The sequence below is a fragment of the Cyprinodon tularosa genome, unplaced genomic scaffold (assembly GCF_016077235.1).
Source record: "Cyprinodon tularosa strain WSP-4 unplaced genomic scaffold, ASM1607723v1 ctg261, whole genome shotgun sequence".
In the NCBI taxonomy this organism is placed as follows: Eukaryota; Metazoa; Chordata; class Actinopteri; order Cyprinodontiformes; family Cyprinodontidae; genus Cyprinodon; species Cyprinodon tularosa.
In genome coordinates, this window is record NW_024038965.1 from 94,482 (window position 1) to 119,706 (window position 25,225).

At 37.0% G+C, this 25,225-nt stretch overlaps 1 protein-coding gene across 2 annotated transcripts in view; it reads left to right on the forward strand.

The window, feature by feature from the left end:
• The window catches only part of LOC119785994 (contactin-4), a 126,281-nt gene that overhangs the window by 38,678 nt on the left and 62,378 nt on the right, over nucleotides 1-25,225 (forward strand). For both annotated transcript variants that reach the window (XM_038289022.1, XM_038289020.1), the window contains 7 exons: nucleotides 3,184-3,359; nucleotides 8,670-8,765; nucleotides 12,721-12,924; nucleotides 18,822-18,924; nucleotides 19,044-19,228; nucleotides 24,613-24,755; nucleotides 24,877-25,006. In XM_038289022.1, the coding sequence (XP_038144950.1) occupies nucleotides 3,184-3,359; nucleotides 8,670-8,765; nucleotides 12,721-12,924; nucleotides 18,822-18,924; nucleotides 19,044-19,228; nucleotides 24,613-24,755; nucleotides 24,877-25,006 (1,037 nt within the window). The remainder of the gene's footprint in view (nucleotides 1-3,183; nucleotides 3,360-8,669; nucleotides 8,766-12,720; nucleotides 12,925-18,821; nucleotides 18,925-19,043; nucleotides 19,229-24,612; nucleotides 24,756-24,876; nucleotides 25,007-25,225) is intronic.

Consider the following 25,225-nt stretch of genomic DNA (forward strand, 5'->3'; position numbering starts at 1 on the left):
CACCATTTAGAGACTGCCCTTGGCAAGGTGTTCAGTGACATCCATATAAATGCAGACTGTGGAAGTAACACAATGGTGCTATTTATTGACCTTAGTGCAGCATGCGACACTGTTGATGACTCCATTTTATTACAGCACATGAAAAACTGGGTTTGCTTTTCTGATACAGCACTCAGTTGGTTTAAATCCTTCGCAAAGGACCAGGAATTGTTTTGTGTCAGGAGGTATCTGGATATTAAAGACCACAAAACTCTTATTTAATGTTCGCTAAGGGTCCATTTTAGGGGCTCTCCTATTCAATATCGACATGCTCACTGTAAATCAGATTATAAAAAACAAAAAAGTTACCATAACTATGCAGATGATAAAACTATACATGGACTATGCCACCAGATGACTTTGGACCCAGTCAAGCACTGGGTAAATACATAGAATAAATCAATGCATGGATGTGACAAAATTTCCACCAGCTGAATTAATCCAGAATAAACTAAACTATAGTAGTTTTTGGAACAAAGGAAGAGTGTTTAAAAGTTAGCACACAGCCTCAGTAAGTACAACTAGAAACCATGTGTTAGGCTCAAAATCTGGGTAAATTGACCCAGACCTCGGTATACAGGGGCATAAAAAGACAGTAGCAAAGTCAGCCTTCTATTCCCTAAGAACATCTCCAGGATTAAATAACTAATGTCTCAACAGGATCTTAAAAGCCTAATTATATTTTGTAGAATTTATTGATACAATGGTGTCTTCACAGCTCAGCCTAAAAAGTTGAAGAAACAGCTGCAGTTGACCTAGAATGCTTCTGTCTATTTCCTCACCAACACCAAGGAAGTGGAATGCAATGTCCTAGTTCATCAGTTGTTACCCTAGCTTCCCAAATCTCTGACAATAGACTTTAAAATACTTCTGTTAGTCTACAAATCACTGAATGACTTATCATCAAAATACATTACAGACTTTTTGTCAGTGAATCAACCGCTCAGACCTCTCAGGTCTTCTGGTCTTCTAAACGTGGAGCAGCAGCTTTTAGTTTTCATTCCAAGTGTCAGAAAGCTATAAACTGTTATGGTTCTTATTTGTTGTGACTCAGAGTTTTCAGTTTTCTGTTATCAGTTGTTTTGTTTGTATTTTCCATGATCTTCAAGCATTCTTTAGTTACTCTCTGTTGCCCCCTTTTGATTGTTTCCTTTCCCCTTGGATTCCCTCTTGCCAGTTCCACCCACACCTGCTCCCCATTCAGCTTGTTAGTCCAGCCTTTTGTTTGGTTCTTCTTAAATACTCCATCTCTGCAGTCACTCAGTGCTGGTTCCCTCTTGTTGCTGTATTGTCTACTCTGCTCGTCTCTCACCTGCTCCTCAGACTCGTTTTTCCCCTGATGTCTCCATGATTTTGGTTTGTTTTATATTTTAAGTTGGATTTCTGGATTTCTGCCTCTGCTGCTATTTGGTCTGCAATTAAACCTCTCAGAACTCATCTCTGCTTCACTTGACTCTGCATCTGGGTCCTCAAGCAACCTCACCACCCATTGTTGACATAAACGCACTAATACTTTACCCTAAACGATTCGTATCTAGATTTAAATCCTATTTATTTAGAGTGAACTGTGATTGCGCTATTTAAACATTATTAGTTTAGGTTTTCTAGCTTTCTTTCATTGTGCCAATCCTTTTCTTCTTCTTTTTTATTGTCCTATGTACTTTTCCCTATGTGTTTTCATATAACGTACAGTGCCCTGCATTGTCTAGCTACAGAATCATGCTACATAAAAAAGCATACATTGCCTTTGTGCTTTGACTCTCATCTCAACCCTTGTGAAGTTCATATTCCTTGACAATTCTCTCTAAGCCGAGGTATTTCCTAATGATGGTAGATGTTTTTCTACCACACTGTTTCTTTCCTCTAAACAAAGAATCTGTCCTCTCCACGATACTCTAACCTACTGACTCAGAGTGAGGGACTATTTAGAGCCCCAGGTAAACTTTGCAGGTCTTAATTAGGGTGTGACACTATTCTTGTCCAGTATTTACATTTGTCAAAATATTCTACTTTTCTGAAACAATGTATTTAAAGTTTTCATCATCTGAAAGCTTGGCTTGATATATCTCAATCAATATAGCACGTCTATTTAATATTTCCATTTCCCTCTCTTAACATGAATGACAATACAATGTACACTTTGTTTCATCTTAATAATTTTTTGAGATATACCTATGTGTTTTGCAACACTTCTGGGCTTCTTGTAAACACTATTAACAGAACATTTTATCTAAAAGACATCAATTAATTCTAATACTGTTTTATTTCAACTGTAGTTGTGAAATGTAGACGTAGGCTTCTGACACATTTCATTCTCTATCTTACAATGATGATGTGCTACCCAGATCTAAACATTAGAAAAGGAAGCGGTATTGGGCCTTTTTATATTTTTGAATTATTGTTTTGCTATCCAAGTACTTCTGTATTAAATAGTGCATGTTTACAGGATCAAGGGTGTGAAACAATTAAGGACTGTCTAAAGTATAAATAAATGTTTTATTAATAGCTGATCTGAGTTTGAATTATTAAAACACAACTAATCATATACAATAAATCACAAAAAATATATTAACAACCTGCATAATACATATAGCAGTTTTACAGCAATTATAGTTTAGTGCGGTTCATAACTTTTTGATAATATGAGCTTAATTGATCAACACAAGAAGCCAATGTTAGTAGGTTAATTAGTCTTGCTGTCTGCTCAGAGATACCCTGCAGTCAGCTTCTTAATTGAGATGCTTCTCAGAGATCGACATCTTTTGTCCCTAAAATGCAGTGTCTTAGATATACTAATGGCTGTGCACACAATTAGTTTTCCTAATCACAAAATATTCCCAAAATAGTTACATTTGTGTCTTTTTTTAAACAAGGAAAGTTTTCTTGCTCTTACAGCCCATTGAACAGCTGCCCCCTAATCTTATCAATAGCTCTTCACTCATTCACTTTCTCTGGTATCTCTTTAAAGACTTTAAACCGTAATGAAATGACACACCATTTTAAGAGTTTGAAACTTTAACTTTCTAAACTATGGTGTTGCTACATACCACTAACCGGCCTCATCCCTTATCAGTAGTTGGACTGGTTATTAGTTATCTATTGTGAAATTCAAAAGCTTTACACCCAGTGTGTGTGTTTTTACAGGTGGAAAGTGGATGGGAGGGATGTAGACACAGACTCAGATCCAAGCTACAGCCTTGTTGAAGGGAACCTGGTGATCCATAATCCTCATTTCATCAATCATGGTGGAGTCTATCAGTGCATCGCTACAAATGCTTTTGGAACTATCGTCAGCAGGGAGGCCAAAGTCCAGTTTGCATGTGAGTAGTTTTTCTTTCTTTTTCTTTTTTTTCTTGCTTTCAAATCTAAAAACATTTACAGCCTAGAAAAACCTAAATATAGCAAGGTTAACAACATTATACATGAGTTGGTAAGAATTGATCTTCTGATACAACAGTGTAGACAGTGTCGTTGGGCTCTATGATGCAAGAGTTTGTCCCGCAACCCAAGGATCACAGGGGTCAAACACCAGCTCTCTATGTCTGTCCTTCTGTCCTTAGGCAAGAGAGTTCAGTTGCTTTTCCTACTGATGGTGGACAGCAGCCTTCTTTTTGTCAGTGCTACCTGTAACTGCAAGTAGCCTGCCACCGTGGGCAAGGGAGGTGAATCACTGAATATTGTGTACTTTCTACTACCTAACCTGACTATGAGTATCGGTCAAATGGTGACATTAAGTGTAGAACTCAAAATTTAGCAAAGTTAGATTTACATGACCTATATTTAACATTTGACTAATATAATACCAAACTTTTCTTTGAAAAAATATGGAAAAATCATAGTAGAACAAAGAAATGTCTTTATTTTAACTATTTTGTCTTCTCTTTAACTATTTTGTCCTCCCTTACATCAACTAAAGCCACTATCACTGCAGTACGGTAAGGGATTATTTTAAAACTAAGGTCTTTTGCTTCTATGATTTCTAACTCAAATGTACAGTAGAAACTGTATTTTGTTTTTTGACTCCTTACTATGACATGCCTAAGTAAAAATGTACTCCTCAGAGGTTACCTTACTGTCAATGCATATCCAGTTTTGTGTAATTTAACCTTACTCTAAGTTCAGTTTTAAACCTCAGGGGTTTGGCAAAAATTTTTTGAAAAAATCATGAAGATTTGAAACAAATGCAGACAGATTGGGGGAAAAGTTTAAACTGTTTCTTGCTGGGTTTTACTTGTGATACAGTGTGACAAACTTTTCACATCTTCTAAACTGTTCATCATCAAATAATCAGTCAAGACTTTCATGAGAACCATTAAAGAGCTGCAAAGCTCAATTGCATGGGTGAGAGAATCCATCAATAGGAAAACTATTTGCCACACACTCCACTCATCTAGCCTTTATTGATGTATTGCAATGCTATAGTTAGAGTAAATTAAAACTGTATATCCATAAAAAATGCCCATAATGACAGCGATTTTAGGATCTCATTATATCAACAGGGACATGCATATAATACTGCATGGTCCAGGTATAGAACCGTATTGAGTTTAGACTAGAATCCTACACAGGGAGCAAAGTTCATCTTCCAGCTCATCACCAACCCTAAACATGCAGGCAGAGGCACAATTGAGAGGTTAAGAACAGAACACGTTCAAACATAAGAATGGACCAAGTCATACCCCAAAATGGCATGCAGCTGAAAATGATGTAAAATTAAACGTCTCTCAGGAGGTGTTTTTTCTTCCTTTCTTTCTTTTTTAAACAATGTGTACATTTCTAATCAATACAAGGTGCAATTATTTCAGTACTAAATGAATGAAAGGAGTAGTGAGGAAGAAAAAATTCTGGCATCTTCCAGGTATCAGTTTATTATTGATCTAGCTGGCACCTTGGCAACCCTGAACATGATATAATAGCTATAAAAAAGTACTCTGTGCATCAAGAAGAGACTGTAAAGGAAAATCTAGTCAGCAGAAAGCTGACTTTTAAGAGCAGAGAATTTACTCACAGTTGTCACGTGTTGCCTTAAAGAAAATATTTTATTTCCAGTTTCCTGTAAAACAAAATTATAATTTGATCAAGACACTCTTGGGGCGTTTCCAAGTGTTAGTGTGTTCCTGAACTATATTCATCTGTAACGGAAGCCCGAACTTCTTGTCTGGCTCTTCATCTATCTAAAAGGAAAAATCTAATAAACTGCTATCTTGACTGCCAGGAAATTTGGGACTGCTGCTTATTGTTTCTTGAAGGAAGGACAATAATAACTTTTGTGATCCTTCATACTTAATCTTGCCTCACTATCAGATAACGTTTGACATTGAAAATATAAGATACTGTAAAGGGAAAAGATAGTGGCAATTTTTTGTTTTTACGACACAAATGTTTTTTGTTTGACTTCAGTGTTTTAGATATCTTTTCCATCCTTCATGATATACAAAAGAACAATAAAATTGATAAAGTTTGTGGTTTTCTTGTAACAGAAAACGTTTAACAAAATTTAATATTTTTTGTACACAAACTTGAAATACCTCCGTCAAGGTTCTCACCATGATTTTTATGAGCGTGAGGGGAACACTGATTTCTTTATTTGCGTCTTTGCTAATTGAGCCCACTACTTCTTCCTTTAATCTTTTCCCCATGCTAAAGATGACGTTCATTTCCCCAATATTATACAAACTATTAATGAGACATTGTCTGATCCACCTACAGTTGCAGAGGGGAGTTCCAGAGGCACAGCGATGCTGCTTTTTATTGATTATTGGTTTGTTTGGCTTGACAGATCAGCCCTTTGGGAAACTTTCTGAACCTGGAGACTGTCTTTTGGTAGGGCAGAGGCATGTGTGTTTTCCTGCCTACAAGCAGTCATAGTCAGTCTATTACAGAGTCTGAAAGGCACAGGGCTCACATTTTTACAGTACTCTATTTATGTATATTTGGAAATACGTAGGTAAAAATGTTTACGAATACCATATCTACATCTGTAGCGGCCTCCTACTGACTTTCTCACTCAGGCCCTTAAAGTGGGGTAACACATTTAAATTGGGTCTGCTGCCACACAGAAGGAAGTAGAGAGTTGAAACAAGTGTGCATATCAATACATCCAATTTTGAAAAAAAAGTACTTTTCTAGGCAACAGTAAAGTCTTGCTACAACCAATTTCACTCAAGAGAGGCAATCAAAATATAAGCCAAACATGAATGGTTAATCTAGAGAAAATATAAAATATTGCAAATTTGAATATTAAAAAATTTGCACGGCTGCAGTTTCAAGGCTGTTTAAGGGATCAATTGATTAGGGCGGGGGATTAACAGTGTTAACATAAACTTAATATGCTGTAAAAAAAAATTAGGATTTTTCCTGCCAAAAACCAAGAGCACACATTTTCAAATTTAGGACCAGGATTTCCTCTACTGGCATCCCAAACTTGAAATGCTCATATCAAAACTTCTCCTTTCTCTCAAATTATATCATCTTCTCCATAGAATCTTTGCATCTGCTCTCAGATCTAATGCTTCTTGCACAGATGTTTTATCCTCCCGTTTACTTCCTCTTCTTCGCACACAAACCAATCTCTGCTCAAGTCAGAGATAAGCTTACAAAGCCGTTGGATCTGCTTGTGGATTTTTCACACTCTCTCAGACTGTCTCGTACTGTAGCAACCTATCCAGCCAATAGAAGGACATCCTCAGAAAGGGTGCGCTTGTTTTATTCTGCTGAGTTGCCTATAAACTCAGTCGAAGAAAAGCAGCGCACCCTTTCTGAGACTGGTGTTCGGCTGCAAATGCTGCTAGGGGACCATCGGAGTCCAGTATGAGAGCAGAGCCGACGACTTTGTAAGTATATCTCGACTCGAGCAGAGATTGGTTTTCGCACAAGAAGGAAGTAAATGAGAGGAGAAAATCTGAGCAAGAAGTATTAGATCTGAGAGCGGAAACACATATTTGCTCGAAATGAGCAGAAGTTTTGAATGTGAGCATTACAAGTTTTGAACGAAAGTTGAGGAAATTCTGCTCTCAAAAATGTGTGCTCTTGGTTTTTAGTAGGAACAATCCTCCATAATAAAGGAACCTATAACATCATGTGTCTTCAAGTTATCCCAAAATTCATTGATCATAAGTCAGTTTAGATAAAAAAAAAAAAAAAAAAAGTTCAATCGCATAAAAAAATTTAATAAATTCTGTGACACTAATAACCTCCAGTGGACAATTCTGCAGATGGGAGAGAAGACAGAGACTGTCCTTGACCCAGGGCATCTGTTTCAAGGACTACAAGCCTCTATTTATAGGCCACTTTCTCTTCTTTCATGACTGCAGCGACCCAGTTACATCCCTTCTTAATTAAATATGTTACACTTACAATTGTAGAAGGAGCAAGAACTCACAATTAAATATCAAATTAAGATTGTTGAAGAAATCCACTCTGGAAGACGGGGAGTTTGGGTATTTTCCCCATGCAGATTTCGATCAAACTAAATTTGGTCTTGTTTGGATCAATGCAAATCAAAATAATGTGGACTCAAGAGGTGGTCTCCATTCAGGTCCAACAAAAAAGCCTCTGAAAAAAATGGAAACTTGACACACAGACTTGGACCTCGAAAGAAATACAGTGTCTGATAGAAATCTGGTCAGAAAATTGTATTGTGAAGCATTTGACCTGCACACCCATTCTGCATCTCCAATGCATCAGCATATTATTTTCTAGCTACAGCCGCGCTTTACCTTCAACCATTGTTGGCCTATAGTTCTACATGCAAACCATGAAGAAGAAAAAAGTGAGCCGCTAATAACCTGCGTACCTAATCCTACATTACGAAAGATTGTGACAAAAGAAGTTACATAAGCTGGTGTAGAATCAACCTTTTTTAACCAAAACATGAAGCTCTGTATCATTTTGGTATTCGGAGACTCACTGTGGTGTACATTGAACATGTGTGAAAACACTCTTATTTTCTGACTTTGGCCTAAATGAAAAATAAACTCATTGTTTTGCTTCATCACAGTTTGGGTATAACTTCAGAAATAATTAGAAGGGCTGTATATATGACTTTGCTGAGATTCTTAATTAGCTGAGCTTTGATTTGACCCTTGCTGATATTTGCGTGACCTCTCTAGAGACCAGATGGTATTTCAAGGACTTTAGGATTGATATGTCTCCTTGCTATTTATTCTGCCATGCAGACAGCAGCGTTTAATCAAAGGTGAAAGTTGAGCTGCTGCCTCTCTGGTTCAATCTCTTTAAGTTGCAGGGGAAACTAACAGGGGAGCATAGTGTTTTCATGTTGGTGAGAATCCATAGCACCTTGGAAAAATGTTTATGCTTTCTAAAAGTTTAATTTGTGATTTTAAAACTGCAAAAGATCTCAAAGGTTAAAATCTAAACAGTGTAAATGGGGTTCAAACAAATACAGAGAATGCTTTCATTATTTGTATGCAAAATATATTTCAAATACCGTGTTTTATTTTTATTCCTGTTTACCCTACTCTATGTTGTTCTGTTAAAAAGATATATTTTAGATACATTAAGTAGAGTTTCTCTGTGGGGCATTGTAGAATACTGGGGTTTATTTTAAGGAAGATGGAGGTATTTAAACAGACACCATGATGGGTCGTTGGTTTCTTTATATCCAACAGATCTACAGAACTTCAGCCAAAAGCCACGAAACACAGTGACAGTCAGAGAGGGTCAAGCTGTGGTTCTCCTCTGTGGCCCACCACCCCATTTCGGAGGTACTGATATCTTGACTATAACTCCTGTGAATTTTCTTTCAGTTTCATATACTTGCTTGGCTCAGCTCTCTTTATTGGTCTTTTGACTGCTCCTTATTTTCCTCCAGCTTCACCACTGTGATTCTTTTGTTTCTGTACCCTCCCACCTGCGTCCACTGCCGCAGCTGTTTCCAACACTGTTTTCCACTTGCCTCCCCTTATCAATCACGCTCTGCCATCCCAGACCCCTTCTTTCATCTGCAGTTCACAGTCTTGCACTTCTTAACCTTGAACTCCTTTTTCGTGCACATATGATCTGCGACTGTGCTGTCATCTAGAAAGTCTCCCCAGCTCCATCTCATCCAGCTGTCATATATGGTTCCGAGCAGGTTATCTGTTGGGTAATAATGGCCGCTGGTGGCTGCTGTGGGAGCATTTATCCTTTAGCTCAGCTGTAAGTTTGCTCATATGTCTGGGTGCTGCTGATTAGCGGGCCCTCAAAGGGGTCCATGCTCCTGTAGCTATTTGGTGCCCAGCAGCACAATTTCACGCCTCCACAGCAGCCTTTCTCTGCTTTCTGTTTTCAGCCAAATCCTGCAGCCATGTGGAATTCCACACATTAAAATTTTTTTTGCCCTCCTTTCCTCCACCCCTTAGTTTTACCCTTCGCCCTTTGAATACCCCCATCTCTTTAGTATTCAACCTTAAAAGGATCATAGTCACACACTTGATGGGATTTGCACTGGGATATAATACTAGCTTGAGGTGTTTCAGAATTGAATACGACAGTAAAATGTGTGTATGATGTCAAAATTGCTTAAATGCTTTTAAGTAAGGCAGCAACTGTTGAGGAAATATATAATACACCTTATTAAAAAAGAGATTTATTTCAAACTTATCTGAGTAATCGATACCTAAGTGGACTTAAAAGAGCCACCCGTAGAGTTAAACTCAATCAGAAGACATGGGATTATGTGCCTGCAAGTCCTCTGTTGCTTTGGGACTGCAGCTCTTGAACAGAGCCAGACTGTGATAGTCCCTAATCATGAAAGGTCTGTCAGTTCATGCCCTGACTTTCCTCGTAATGATTTTGAATCACAGTTTTCCCTCAAGGAAGCAAATGGAACTTTTTAGTGGCTGCAGTCAGACAGACTGAGTGCCAAATGTTGTTCAATTAATAGAGGGGTGTGTTTTGGGAGGGAGTGTGTTGGGGGAGAGGCAGAAATGGCTTAATACATTTACAGTTGCTGCAGATTTCTTTAAATTACTTTCTTACTCATTTCAGTTGTGCAGTAAGATACAGCACACCTAAAATAGGAAATATGACCCTTTATTTTCTTTCTTTATTTTTGTCACATGACCTTCTTCATTTTTAAGGTAAAATATGAATGTCTTTATCAAAACAGTACAAACAACGTTTACAATATTTGGCATAAAATCAGAGTATGATTTGGGATTAGATAATCAAAGTATAAATTCAGCTGGTATGTGAACGCCTCTAAAAATTTTTAAAGAACATTAGGAAGTACACAAAATGATAAAGATATATAAAGGCTGACACCTCAGTAATTCTGCACTGAGTTATCTATGACTCTAGCCTATTTTCCCTGAATGTACTGAGGGTAGGAAGTTGCTAAAAATTCCCCCCAAAAAAGCAAAACAGAAGTAGGCAACATAACAACTAGCAAGTAACTTCTATAATTCTATTAACATTAAGACAAAAATTGCGCAACAAACAATGAGAGCCTAAAGAAAATTATAAAGGGCTTCAATGAAATATTACTCACATTCTGAAAATAAAGCTTTCAGAAAAAATATATTAGTTTAACCACTGTGGATGTTAACATCTTATTGAATGGCCATTATTAGCGGTGTGTAGATTTTGCCTCCTACCTAATTGGTTTAGTTGGTTTTTGGCACTGAATGAATCCTAACCCTAAGCCTGAGAGAATTCCTTTTTTGCCCACGGAATTGATCAATGTAATTATGTGTTATCTGAACATAATTTTTGTAGTTCTTCATGTATTGTAAAAAAAATAAATGATCTGCATCTCGCTCATATTAAACAAACCAAAACAAAGTAACATATCCTGTTAAATTAGTTATTTGTAAAGACCACATTAAATCTGTATGGACTTTAACATGTGGACTTTATTCAAAGTAGAGGTTTTAAAATCAGTTATTTGCAACAAGTAGGTGCTTTCTAAATAAAGTAGATGAAAACTAAAAGTAGGTCAATTTAAAGCGGCTGTTATCACCTATAAGCTGCATATAAAAAAACCCTACTAGTAGGTAGAGAAGGCCCAGCCTAAGCCATTCTATGGGACTGATATCTGCTAATAACTGCCATTTAATGGTTGATCACATCTGAAACGAGTGGTTTATCAGAAATTTAAGCTGTTAAGTCCATCAAAAAGAGACTGACACAAATATCTATTTTAGTTTAAAGCCAAATTAAAAATAATTCAAAAACTGATTAACAACCTTACATAAAAAGTTAAAGTTCCATGCTATTAATATTAGTACAAACAAGTAAAAAATACAGTCAGGATTATCCAAATCAAATTCACTTAAATTCTCTCATTAATGGTATATATAAAAGAAATATAGTCTTTCTGAATTAAGCCTTGTTTTGTAGTTTGTTAGTTTCTAATCTGTGCAGACTGTAGCAGTTATGATTTAGGAAAAAGGGCTTCAAGTTTGATCTCAAGTCACTAGTTAACTTAGATGATGATAATGTGTCAAAGCTGGATATTTTGATGCTGGTAGATCATTTCTGTATGTTTGATGAAAGAAGAATGAAACAAAAGCCATAGAACACAATGACTACACGGAAGCATGGTAGTGACTAGGTGGTCTGGTGCCAATTTGCTTTTTCTGGCTCTAGAATCCCAAAGTATGAAGGAAAATATTAATTCCAGTAGCAGGAAATCATTGCAGTTAATTTGTCATTCCATCTGTGAGAAATTGAACCTGGTTGTATCACTGAAGCTTTCATCAGCACGATAATCCCAAGTATATCTCCTGCTCCATCAAAGCTTGACTGCAAACAATAGTCTTGGAGGATACCAGAATGCTCACCTAAATGGCCTTATTTGAACTCCTTTAAAGGTTTCTTGCAATACCAAGAATATTAACACACTTGTGTAATTCCCATCTTTTTGTCGGGTTCATAAATGTAGGTTTGCAAAAGAAGAACTGAAATACACAGTAATGGATACAATTTCTGCAGAAAAGAGAGACAGTTGAACCCCAGACTCAAACACACTGTCTCCCACTGGACCTCCTCCGCAGAGCGTTTATTAACACAACATGACACATGGTTACAAACAGAGTATTGTTCTGACAGAACAATTGATCGGTTCATAAAGACAGAATGACATGGCAGGATGGTCTCCTGACTGAATCATGAGACAGGAGTGGAGCATCCCCTCGCACAAATGTTTTATAAGCTCATATTAATTTTATAATCATCATTAAATAAACCTAACACTTTTAAAAATATTTAGCCACGTTCTCCTATGTTATGAATTCTGTCTATTATTATTGCAGATCGGATATTGTTTTTTTGATTTTTGTCTTTTTTGTATTTTAACTTACTATGGATATCCTTTCATAACCTTCAATATCAAGTACAGCATAATGTATGTAATCACCTTCCTGCTGTTATTAAGAACCATCTTCTAAAATTTATCTAAACAGGCTTAAGACTGTCTTAGCCTTAAAATTCCCCACTGTGGCTGCTAACAATCGCAGATATTTCATAAGATTGATTTTTTTTTTTTACAAGAAAGAAAAGAAAAATATACAATACTGGGAGACATAACCTTTCATGCAATCCTTTATCTGTTTGGTAATGAAAAATATATATCTTTTTTCTTTTTTTTTCATCTCTTTTTTGGGGAATGTCACTGCAAATGACTGCATTGCAATTCAAAGCCAGTGTTTGTTGTTTCTTTTCTCTCATCTTCTACAGAAATAAAATATTCCTGGGTTTTTAACAGCCAGCAAAGCTTCCTGCAGCAGGACACCCGTCGCTTCATCTCTCAGAGGACCGGAAATTTGTATATAGCCAAAGTTGAAGCCTCAGATGCGGGGAATTATACGTGTGCAGTAAGAAACATGATGACCAATGCCACAGTGTTAGGCTCCCCAACCCCTGTGGTGGTGCGGGGAGACGGTAAGCATCTTCTGTCCACCTTTTATTTATTCTGTGCACTGTGACCTTCATTAGGTGGGTGAGCAGAGGAGATAAATCATTGGTCTGGAGCATTACACTGTTTTACTTTTTAGCCTTTACCATGGTTTTTAAACATTCACAATTGACACCAGTACAAATATTGCATCTACAACCCAGCTCTGGATTTCACTTACTACTTGCACTTTAGTAAAAATGTAATACAAACTCATCCATTTCCTACCATGTACTGTGTGTGACCTAACCAATCATGCTACACTGACAGGTGCCCCTTGCTTGTATTTTGTAACAACTACATTTTTCCAATTTTGGTATTGGGTTTTTATGTGACAAATCAGTGCAAAAGGAAGCAGAGCTGTGGAGTTAAGGAGGCATATGCAAAATTTTTTTTTTTTTTTTGTCTCAAATAGTGTTTGAAGCATTCATATGCCATCTATGTGATATGAAACCAACAAATTAAATTTAGAAAAAATGATTGCCTTACATTTATATGATTTCTGAACCAGGAAAAGCATTTTGCTTGACGACTATTGACTACTACGACTATTGAAAACTACCTTATAATAGAAGGTAGTTAAAGATCCACAGACGTCATGTAGGAGATATAGCAACAATGCCAAACAAAGTGAAAGCAAAATTCTTTATTTTGGCTAAAAGTCCCCTTTAACACAATAATCAAAAGGTTACAGGATAGTTGACACCTGTTAGAAGCTAAAAAAATTATAGTGTGGGAGGACCACCTTACTAAAGGACCACTAGAGTTACAATGAATTGGGTTAGCTTTACAGGATGACCCTGAGGAGAATAGCCTTTTTCCAGACAACAGAAAAAGGTATGGCAACTTGGAGTTCAACCAGCTAGAGATATACTGTATTACCAACCAAGGTATTTAAAACGTATTTAATTAACATAAGATCTCTGTCAGTATTTTTTTTTTATCAATTACTTATTTACTCATTTAAATCTTGATTTTATGTTTCTAACAGAGACATGGCTAGATGAAAATAATGATATACAGATGTTATTGGCGACACCAATTCCCAATTACATTTTTTTTTATCAGAACAGACTGTAATGATTCACTAAAGCAGCCAGTGATTTCAACCCCTAACTGGGGTGTGAGATGATTTCTGGGGGTCCGCAAATCATTTTAGAATAATATAAATGTGCAAAATTAATGTAGCTTCCAACCAGACATTGAAAGGACGGTAAGCGTTTGGTCTCAAACAGGCTTTGTATTACTCAGAACTAGTTACTGTCAGCCTAAGCCAGGCTTCTCCCATCACTCCCTCTCCCATCTGCTGTCAGCAGGAGCAGCAGGTGCAGAAAGGGTTCGCAGAGTGTCTGAAATTACAGAACTTAAACCTAAATATTTGGCCACTTAAAAATAAAACAAAAATAATGGTTGTTTCATCTATATTAAATTACATAATTTCAAACAGAGACTGCTTCATTTTTTGTGCAAAATTCATTGTATCAACATTTTTGTATGAGATTCTGATCTGTGCCTTAGAGAGTCTAGTCAGCAAGGCACTGTGGTGGAGTGTGGGGGGCAGCAAAGAAAAGAATTACATGAGAGACCTTTGTATCTGTGTGCACAGATGGAGCTGGATCTATGCAGCGGGGCAAGAAAAAGTTTGAGGGCCTAGGATTTGCAGTTAGCCCCCCAATGTGAGATTTCTTCCCTGCATGATCGATAGGACGGCACTTGCTTGAGGGAGTCAGAGCTTCAGGATTGTCTTCAAAAATCATTTAAGATTGTTAATTTTAACAAGGCTACTTGAACTGTGTTAGGGGATATTTTTAATCAGACTGTAGTTCTCCCCTTGCTAAATCTGACAGACCCAAAGTGGGTCGTGAGCCTTGCAGTAGCCAGACAGACTAAACATTTAAATTCCTCCCAAGGCTTTTAATGAGGACCAAACACAAATGTCCCTGTTTTCTCTGATAAGGTCAAGGCATTTAAGAGAAATCTGGAGTAGTGGGCTCTGCGAGAGGCTGGGCAAAGTGTTTCAGATAGTTACAAGTTACAAAATAACAATTCAAACTATGAAACAAATTATTGCCTTTCACCTCAGCCCTCTGAATAATAACACACTGAAAAAGTACAACTGGATACACTAGTCTTTCACCTCCTTCACCGCGCATCACCTCTCGTCAGAGCTGTAGGACAGCCTGTAATGTGATTACACATTACAGATTGCTAGTTCTCTAAAGGTTTCACAACTCTTCAGAGTTGAGAGGGATCTCTATTTGGTCATTTCTAAAATAAAGTCAAGAATACAACTGCTCTGTACAAACAGCCCCAGCCATCACAACAAATAGTTACAGAAATCACCTCTGCTTTTGACCAAGAAGTTTTTTTTTTTTATTTTAAGCTCTCAGAAACATAGATAACTACAATTCAAGATGGGTTGTTTTCCAGTGTGTTTAGCACACATTGTTATAGTTTTACTATAAAGAAGTAAATGTTTGCATCATTTGTTTACATTTTAACTTCAAAATTATGGGATGTAGTGACCACTGTTAGTCTGTTTTGAAAGTTAGCCTCTTTATGTTGCTTAAATGTGTTTCAAAACCTCCCAGTGTGGTCAAATAAGATGATAAAGAGACTTATAGAAGAAGTGAGTTGATAAGTGATCGTATGTAAATGTATATTGACCGTTTATAGGGAGGTTAAGCACAGCAGTGCATGTAAAAATTGGGAGTCGCGACTTAAAAAGATAGAAAATTGATCCTGGGTTTCTATGAATCTTTTGAATATCTGGCTGTCAAAGTACAGGGCCTTGTTCAAGCCACGTTTATGAATATTTATAGGCCTCCAAAGTCCAAAATAAACTTTTTAATGATTTCCTTGAACTTTTTTTCTGTAATATTTGTAGAACTGTGCTATTAAATTATTGTAAGGAGCCTTAATGTACATAATGACAACCCTGAAGAAAGAGATGTAAAAGAACTGTGTGATATACTTAAAAATTTTGGTTTGACTCAACATGTTAAACAGCCAGCTTACAGTGGTCAGTAAAGGTATATATCACTGTTTACTTTAAAAACATTTTCACACTGATCTGATTACCAAAAGAGATGTTAAAAGAAAGCGTGTTTTCATGGACTGGACAACTGAAAACTGCCTACGTTTATCCTTCTGCACCTTACACTGTAACTCAGTAGTTGATCGTTGATCATTCTCATTCTAAAGTTGCTGACATCAATGATTCCAGCACTCTAGCTAAAGTGAAAATTATCTCTAGGAAGATGAAATCTCCATGGAGAAATGCTCCAGCAGTGGAAAAAAAAAAAAAACAGGGAGTGCTAAAGAGCCGGACAAAGGTGGCGAATGAACTCTAAGTTCAATATGAAATCTATAAAAAGAAACTTTACTGATATAAAGTCAAATCTACAAAAGAATCTTTCTTTTCTGAGATTATCAACAAAAACCTAAGCAATCCTGGCGCTCCTACATCTGTTGCCAATGAACTCCAGTCTAACTGGCCTGCAATGACTTTGCAAAGTTACTGAGTGAATACAAGGTATTCGAAAAGCACTTACATACATTAACGTCAACTCCATTACCATACTGCCACTATTTAGAATGACCTATGTTAAGATGCCCTAATTCTACCAAATAAACTGCGAAAGTTACACCTCTTCCTGCTGTCTTGATGCTTTACCCTAAGGGTTTATGAAGGTTTTTATCTGTTTCAGAATCTGATTTGATTCCAATTATAAACACATCCCTTAGGTTGGGTGCTTACCCCCAGACCTGAAAAACAGTAATTGTCAAACCATTTTTGAAAAAGAGAAGCGTGCAGAACTACATGCCCATCTCAAACCTCCCCTTCATCAGTGAAACTATTGAAAAAGTTGTGTTCAAACAGTTAAACATAAGCTGATTTGATGTCTGCCAGTCAGATTTCCTTGCCAACCACAGTATTGAAACCACCCTGATTAAGATTTATTGTGCCATCTCTATCAATTCAGAGTGTGTTATTGTACCTCACTGCAGCGTTTGATATTTTATTAGCGCATATTGAAAACTATATCAGTTTTTTTCGGTACCACACTGGACTGGTTTAATTCCTACCTTGGAGAATGGGATTTTACATGTCAGGAGGGAATTTAAAAACACTTGTAGAGTTCTTCAAGGCTCCATTCTGGTGTTTTTACTCATGTTTTTATCTCTACTTGCTTTTATTCTGCTAATATTTCCCTTCTATTTTATTGTTTCATTTATGTAAAGCACTTTGAATTGTCTTTGTACTGTCCTATATAAGTAAACATGCCTTATCTTGCCTTGCCATGAATGGTTTTCTATTCCTAGGTGAGTTATTGTGGGCAGTTGAAGGCACACCTGGGCATTAATGCAGGTGTCTAATTAGCATCTTGATATGGCACACCTGTGAGGTGGGATGGATTATCTCAGTAAAGAAGTGCTCACTATCACAGATTTAGGCTCTGTTCGAAAACCTAGGACGGGTCCTCCAAGGACGCGGTCTACCTAGACTGGATCCTTCGAAGTCCTTGAAATTAAGGAGACCGGAAGAGTTTTGGCTGTGAATTCGACCAGGTCTACCCTTCGGCGGGTTTTACCGCCGTATGCTCTGTTGCTTAGCAACCGTGAACGTTGACACACAAAGCAGGAAAAGAATGAAAACAGAAGTTTTCAAAACTGTTTATTTATTTCTTTTTTTTTGAAGTGAACAAAGACTACACTCACAAGAATCCAGAGTGGAATAAAGGTTCCAACCACTGGGAGCAGGAACAAATAAAATCAAATGTAATGATAGAAACCTTAGTCAGTTAAATAACCTGCTGCTGTCATTTTGCACATCTCTGATGCTGCTGCTATTTTCAAATATCCATTACTGTAAAAATGTCCATAGCAGCATATTGGTTATTTATTCCCCAGTTTTATATTGTTAAAACACTTTACAGTATTTTATTGTTTATATTTTAACTCTTCCCTATTATGTTATTCTTATACATTTTTCTAAGGTCCACATTTGTGTGACCATTTTCAATAATCTTTCTGCTGCTGTAAATTTCCCCATTGTGGGACAATAAAGGAATTTTCTATTCTATAAAAGGGGTAGAAATATATAAGTAAATCTAAACAATGTATTTATAAAAAATATATCTGCAAAATCTCTAATATTCAACAACAAAAAATACGAAGTTAAGCATATTGTGCAAAACAGCAATAAAAAGATAAAAATCCTATCAGATTTATAGTCCCCTCTCTGCAGATCTATTAGAATCTGTCCTTAAATTACAGCCAAATCCATTTACACAGTAACAGATAAAAACCTTTAGATAAATCAAACATTACCGCCACATATATGACTCAGTAACCATTAAAACAACTATTTTCATTCATTTCAGACGGAACTATTCACAGTTGTATTATATTAAACTGAACTTCCAATTTTCACCACTGTTCGGCGCCAAGTAACCTTTCCTCTGATCACAGCTTGCTTGGTCTCACAATGAATCCTGGGATATCCAAGAATACCGAGGATACATCGGACCCGTCCTTCAAATCGGGCAAAAAGAAGGACGCATTTTAAGGCCGCATAACGAGGACTCTTGGAATCCGACCAGACCTTGGCGCCGCGCTATGACGTAATCGGCCTTCGAATCCGGTCTTCTAAGGATGCGTCCTAGGTTTCGAACAGAGCCTTAGACTGCTTTGTTAACAATATTTAAGGGAAATAGTTATATTATGTATGTGATTTGAGTTAATCTCATAAAAAATGGGAGCAAAACCAAAAGTGTTGCATTTATATTTGTGTTGAGTGTACGTTTATTATGATATCAAGGTTTTACAATGATAATATAAGTTTTGAGTTGTGTCATATTTTTTATTGTCCCTGATGTAGTGCCGATGGGTGAATATGAGCCAAAGATTGAAGTCCAGTTTCCAGACACCCTTTATGTTTTAAAAGGATCATCAGTCAAGCTGGAATGCTTCGCCTTAGGAAAGTAAGCATTGAACCCACCATAGTCCGCTGAGGGTTGAAGTAGCTTGCTTGCTATAGAAAGCAGACAGGCACATCTGCTCCTTTGGTCAGTGTGACCTTTTGTGGGTTCTATCTCTGCAGCCCTGTGCCCACAATCTCCTGGAGGAGAGCTGATGGAAATCCACTCCCTGGGAAGATTAAAATCAACCACTCCACTGGGGATCTGGAAATTCCCTATTTTCGCCCAGAGGATGCCGGCATGTATGAATGTGTTGCTGAGAACAGCAGAGGGCGGAATGTAGCCAAAGGGCAGCTTATATTCCAAAGTAAGAGAAATTTCAACTTTCTACATTTTATTTGTTACATTTTAACTTTAGACATGGTCATGGAATTTTGATCTATCTAAAAGCCTTACATTTTATAAGACTAACATTAGCAAGATGTATTTGTTTCAATTTGTGTTTAATGGGTGCATCAGTTTCAAGGAACACTGATTTCAGTTCATTGGTTTCCAATACGGAAGATTGCCTCAGTATTGGAAGGATAGGTTTCCTTTAAGTCACAGCTCTGTTGGAGCTATTCTAATCAAGATTCTATTTTAATCAAGTTCCCATCCTGTTAAAGCCTAATTTTGTATTGTTATTTCATTCCTGTCACACTTCTCCAGGTTCAGTGGCACATTCCTCCTCACCCTGAGTCTTGTACCTCCTCCCGCTAGCGCTGTGCCGGAGAATCAGACTCACTTAGTGTCCTAATCTATCATAATAAACAAAAGGAGAACTTAACGCATTTGAGAGCTTAACACATTAATCCGCATTTAAAGTCAGTTATAATGATTTATTTAGAGCCATTTTTTCTTAATTTTTCACATTATAGATACAAATACTTAAGGGCTTCTTTGATATGCATATACTGTACAAACATTTAGAAAAGAGTTCTAGAGAGCAATAACGGCAAGACTTAGAACAGAGAAATTACGTGTTTTTTCCTAAGTGTGCAAAAACAAAATTATATACATATAGGAAGCCTAACTGACCAGTAAATCGAGAGCTTTGTCTTTTGGCCCAGCTGTCGCTTCAGCAAAATATACCAGTGAAATGTTTGTATTACAGGGGCAGCTGCAAGGTTTGATTTTTTTTCCAACAACTGTGAAATGTTTCAGTGTTTTTTAGTTTTACCAAGAAATCAAATATATTGAAAACATGTTTTTTTCCCTCTAAATATGTTCTTAGTTCAGGGTATATTGACTAGCTTTATTATTTTTCATCATATAGAGATATATCTTCTCATATAATATATATACACCACAAACATCCATATATTGGCCAACTTGTATATTTAACTGATTTCACTGCAATGAACATGACATTTCATAGAAATCCAGGTATTGACTCAGCTGGGATGGCATACAGTCCTTCTTTTATATGGTGAACAGGCAAATGACAGGGTAGATGAATGAATTAATTTATTTACTGCATCAAAGCACTTGACCTCTGCTACAGTAGCAGCCATTCAAAATGGCCGCCCACTTCCCTCCAACTACCATCAAAATCCTCTCCAACTTCCAGCCACTGGAGTGACCTCCTCCATCTCCTGGGTGTGCATATTTTTCTACTCTGACTGGATTACAGGGTCTGACCAGGAAATTACGCTTCTCTTTAGATCCTAATGTCCACAAATCATGACAGAAAAATATTTTAGTTCAAAGATTTGATGTTTTGAAAAGGAATTTTAGGGGATCAGCCAAGGACTAGCCTATAGCCCATCAAGGAAAGTGGTGAAATTTTGAACGGCTACTACAGTGGCTTATTTTTTTTTTTAGAGAACAAAACCATTTTTTGATTAGAGTTTCTTTTTCTTATGTTTTTCGCCTTAAAACTGCTATGAAATTGGAGAGATTTTCATTGATATTTTTGTCCTTTTTGGATACCTTTGCTGACCACAGCATCCATAGCAAGTTGATTTTTTTTTTTTTTACACCTGGGAGCAGCTCTTTAACATCACTAACGCTATAATATTACATCAACTACGTCCACAAGTACCAGCTGAGTTGAAAAGGAGGTGCCAGGGATGTTAAACAGGATGAAGGATATCATGGGCATCATGGGCAATGTCAGATATTTAGGAAACAAATTAGAAGACCTCCAAGCCCTTGCAAGGACCCAGCCAGTATATTGGCAATGTGTCTTACTGAAAAGTGGCTGCAGGATCATATCTTGGACTCAAGCTTCTCTCTGCTAGGTTTTCTGACCATACAAGCAGGCAGAGATTTAAAGAAGACTGGGAAATTCAAAGGGGTTGAGTTGGCAGTGTTTGTGAACAACAAATCAGTCATGCAGGACATGTTACTAGGAAGATTTGTCACTGTAGCCCAGATGTTGAACTGTTGACATTTGGTTTTCAGCTATATTATTAGCCTAGAGAGTTCAGCAGTGTTCTGTTGGTAACATTTATATTCCACTTTCTGACATTGCCGGTGCTCCATGTGATGTTATAATTTCAGTTGTTACTAAGTTTCCAACAGTTTTTAAGCTGCTGTGCCAGAGAAAACAGAACTGAGGTCTTGTTTTATGCAAATATAAAAGAATCCTACATCTCTAAAGTGAGACCTCCTTTTGGGAAATCATATCACAATCTTGTTTTTCTCTGCTCAGATTATAACCGACTTTATAAGAGACACCCTGCATTAAAAATTACTGTAAGGAGATGGTCAAAGGAAGCTGAAGAAGCCCTGCAAGGTTGTTTAGAGGCAACAGATTGGGATGCATTGGGTCAGCCACATGGAGAGGACATCAATGCAATGACTGAGTGTGTGACTGACTACATAAACTTCTGTGTTCAGGAACAAGTTGAAACCTATTAACATCATGGGAGAAAAAGTGGAGGTACACTACCGTTCAAGAGTTTGGGGTGACCCAAACAATTTTGTGTTTTCCTGAAAAGTCACACTTATTCACCACCATACATTGTGAAATGAATACAAAATAGAGTCAAGACATTGACAAGGACGGAAATAACGATTTGTATTTGAAATAAGATTTTTTTTACATCAAACTTTCATCAAAGAATCCTCCATTTGCAGCAATTACAGCATTGCAGACCTTTGGCATTTAGCTGTTAATTTGTTGAGGTAATCTGGAGAAATTGTACCCCACGCTTCCAGAATCAGCTCCCACAAGTTGGATTGGTTGGATGGGTACTTCTTGCCTACCATACGGTCAAGCTGCTCCCACAACAGCTCAATGGGGTTCAGATCTGGTGACTGCGCTGGCCACTCCATTACCGATGGAATACCAGCTGCCTGCTTCTGCTCTAAATAGTTCTTGCACAATTTGGAGGTTTGCTTAGGGTCATTTTCCTGTTGTAGGATGAAATTGGAAAATGCAAAATTGAGTGATAGCCTTCCTTATTTAGAATCCCTTTTACCGTGTACAAATCTCCCAACTTACCAGCACCAAAGCAACACCATACATCACATTACCTCCACCATGCTTAACAGATGGCGTCGGGCATTCTTCCAGCATCTTTTCATTTGTTCTGCGTCTCACAAACGTTCTTCTTTGTGATCCAAACACCTCAAACTTGTCCGACCTCATCCATTCACAACACTTTTTTCCAGTCTTCCTCTGTCCAATGTCTGTGTTCATTTGCTCATCTTAATCTTTTTCTTTTATTGGCCAGTCTCAGAAATGGCTTTTTCTTTGCCACTCTGCCCTGAAGCCCAGAATCCCGCAGCCATCTCTTCACTGCAGATGTTGACACTGGTGTTTTGCGGGTACTATTTGATGAAGATGCCAGTTGGGGACCTGTGAGGCTTCTGTTTCTCAAACTACCCTACAACACCTGTAACATAATGTATGAGTTGCTGCAACATTCAATTTACCTTTTTGATAAATAAATTATTTTTTATTTGAATTAAACAGATTTTTTCCAAGCCGCTCATCATCCACCGACAGTGGATATGAAGCTGCTAGTTGCTTAATATCTCATGGCCCTATCTCAGCAGTGCATTTGCCTATTGTCAGGGGAGTGTTGGCTAAGTGGTTAGAGCAGTGTGCTTATACCCTTAGTAGGTTGTAAGTAAGTAACTGTATAAAGATGAAAAAAAATATGCAAACATGACTTTGTAGTTTGAAATGTAGGTAGAATACTTCAATCAATCAATTTAAGAATATACAGTCCATTTATAAAGATGCAAAATACTATTTATGTGTATTATATATTTTTCTGTAGATATAAACTCTGAAACTAGTACTAAATGTACAAGACAGTACATTGCAGTTTAAACTTCAGTTCTTGTTTCTGCTTCATGCTTAGTGCTGAACCACTTTTATTATGCCCTATTATTACGTGCCAACTATAGTAAGACCCTGGGGCAGAGCTGCCAGTGAATCCAGTGAAACCTTTGCTAACAGTCCCTGCGGTGGCAGCAGCTCCGGTCTACAATCAGTCAAAAGCAAGTCATGCCATTTCTTCCTTCTGATGGATGCTTTTCTGTACCTCTTTGGTCACTAAAGCATGACTAAAACTGGAGACAAGCAAAGGAGTCTTTAACCTGAGCAAAATGTGATGCAACATCTATGTCTACATTTTGATTACTTATAAACACAGGGAAATAGTGTTAGTCCAAACTCAATTTCAGACTTTGAAATATGGAGTCAAGCATTAATTGTCAAAGGTTATCAAACATTAGCAAGCTTACTGTATTAAAGTTACTTTTACACGTAATTTTGACTGTGTTGGCTTTGCTTAAAAAGCGAACTTCTCCACTAGACTTTTTTTTTTTTACAAGAGGTGCACCAATCTAAAATTTATGGCTGTTTATGAAGATTTTAGACAATTTAAATTTCTCATCAAGGACTGTAATTAGGTTCAAAATGTTTCTCTCTAGCCCTCCTGCACTGAGTTCATTAACAGAAACAGAGGCAACATCATTTGCAAGAGTGGTTGCCAAATTGCAATTATTTTCAAACAAAGAGAAAATGGATTCCATAATTGACAATTTAAGCAGCCTTTAGCTTCTTAAAAACTGTGCATTAAGCATTAACTCTGTTCTTTTTCCTGCAAAATACAGATATTTACTTTAACTACTGACCTAAAGGCTGCCAACATTTCCAAATTCTTCTTATCCTGGCAGATAAAGTTAGGAAACTCAATAAGAAAAAGAGGGGGACTAAGATGGAAAATGTCTTTTTGTTATTTACTAAGATTGGCTTTAAGTTAATTTTGTTTTCTCAGTTTCATTTAAAAAAGTCTTAAAGCAACTTGCAAAATTTGGTTTCTACTTTTATTTTTCTTTTGGTTTGTTTTTTTTCCTGAAAAATCTGGGTAATTAAATCAACACATTCACTAAATAGCAACACCCTATTAAGTTTAGCTTTTGTTGAGGAAGAGCTGACATCCCTCCTTAGAAAATGCTTTTTCCTTTTGAAGTAGCATCTTGCAGCTTTTGTACTTCCCATGAATAGTTTTCTAGTCTTTAAGAAATTAACTCTGTGTCCTTCACTCAGAAATAGTCTGCACACCAAAGAATGTTGTCAAAATGGCCTGGTTATTTTTCTGTTGTTGTTGCATATAGACCAGGAATCAATATGAACACTCAAAGAAAAAAGTGAATTTTTGAGTATGATTTAAGGTGAACCGGAAAATCCTCGTCTTTTATGTTTTTTTTACTCCTTTAAAAACTGATATTGACTTATTTTCTTCTCAGACATTGAACATCTTCAGTGGACCCAGATACTAAAAGATGCCCATATGGCCATTGATGCTAATCTGCAGTGGGAGTGCAAAGCAATTGGTAAACCTAAACCTAGATATCGATGGTTAAAAAATGGTATTCCACTGACAGTGAAGGTAAGACACAAAAAAGAATGTAACGCTTTGTTTAAAAAACGTAAATGCATTTTTTTTTCCTGTACTTCATGCTGAAGACAGAAGCAGCTACTGTACACCCTCCCTATGTGTTTTTTTTCAGGAGAGAGTTCATGTTGAAGCTGGCAAACTGACAATTTCCACAATTAGATTGTCAGACTCTGGGATGTATCAATGTGTGGCAGAGAATGAATATGGATCTCTGTATGCAAGTGCAGAGCTTAAGGTTGTAGGTAAGTTCAATTGACTGTGATCTACAATCAAGATGTAAGCAATGTTGCCAGTGGAGGGATGGAGCCTCATTGTACATAAAACCATGAGAGCAAAATAAAAATAGATAGGCTCTTTACATAGCCTAGGCCTCTTTTTGTTTCCTAAAATCACTTCTGATAACCAACAATCTGTTGGTGAAATGAAATGTCTATAATTGCTGGTGACACACTTGACATTTT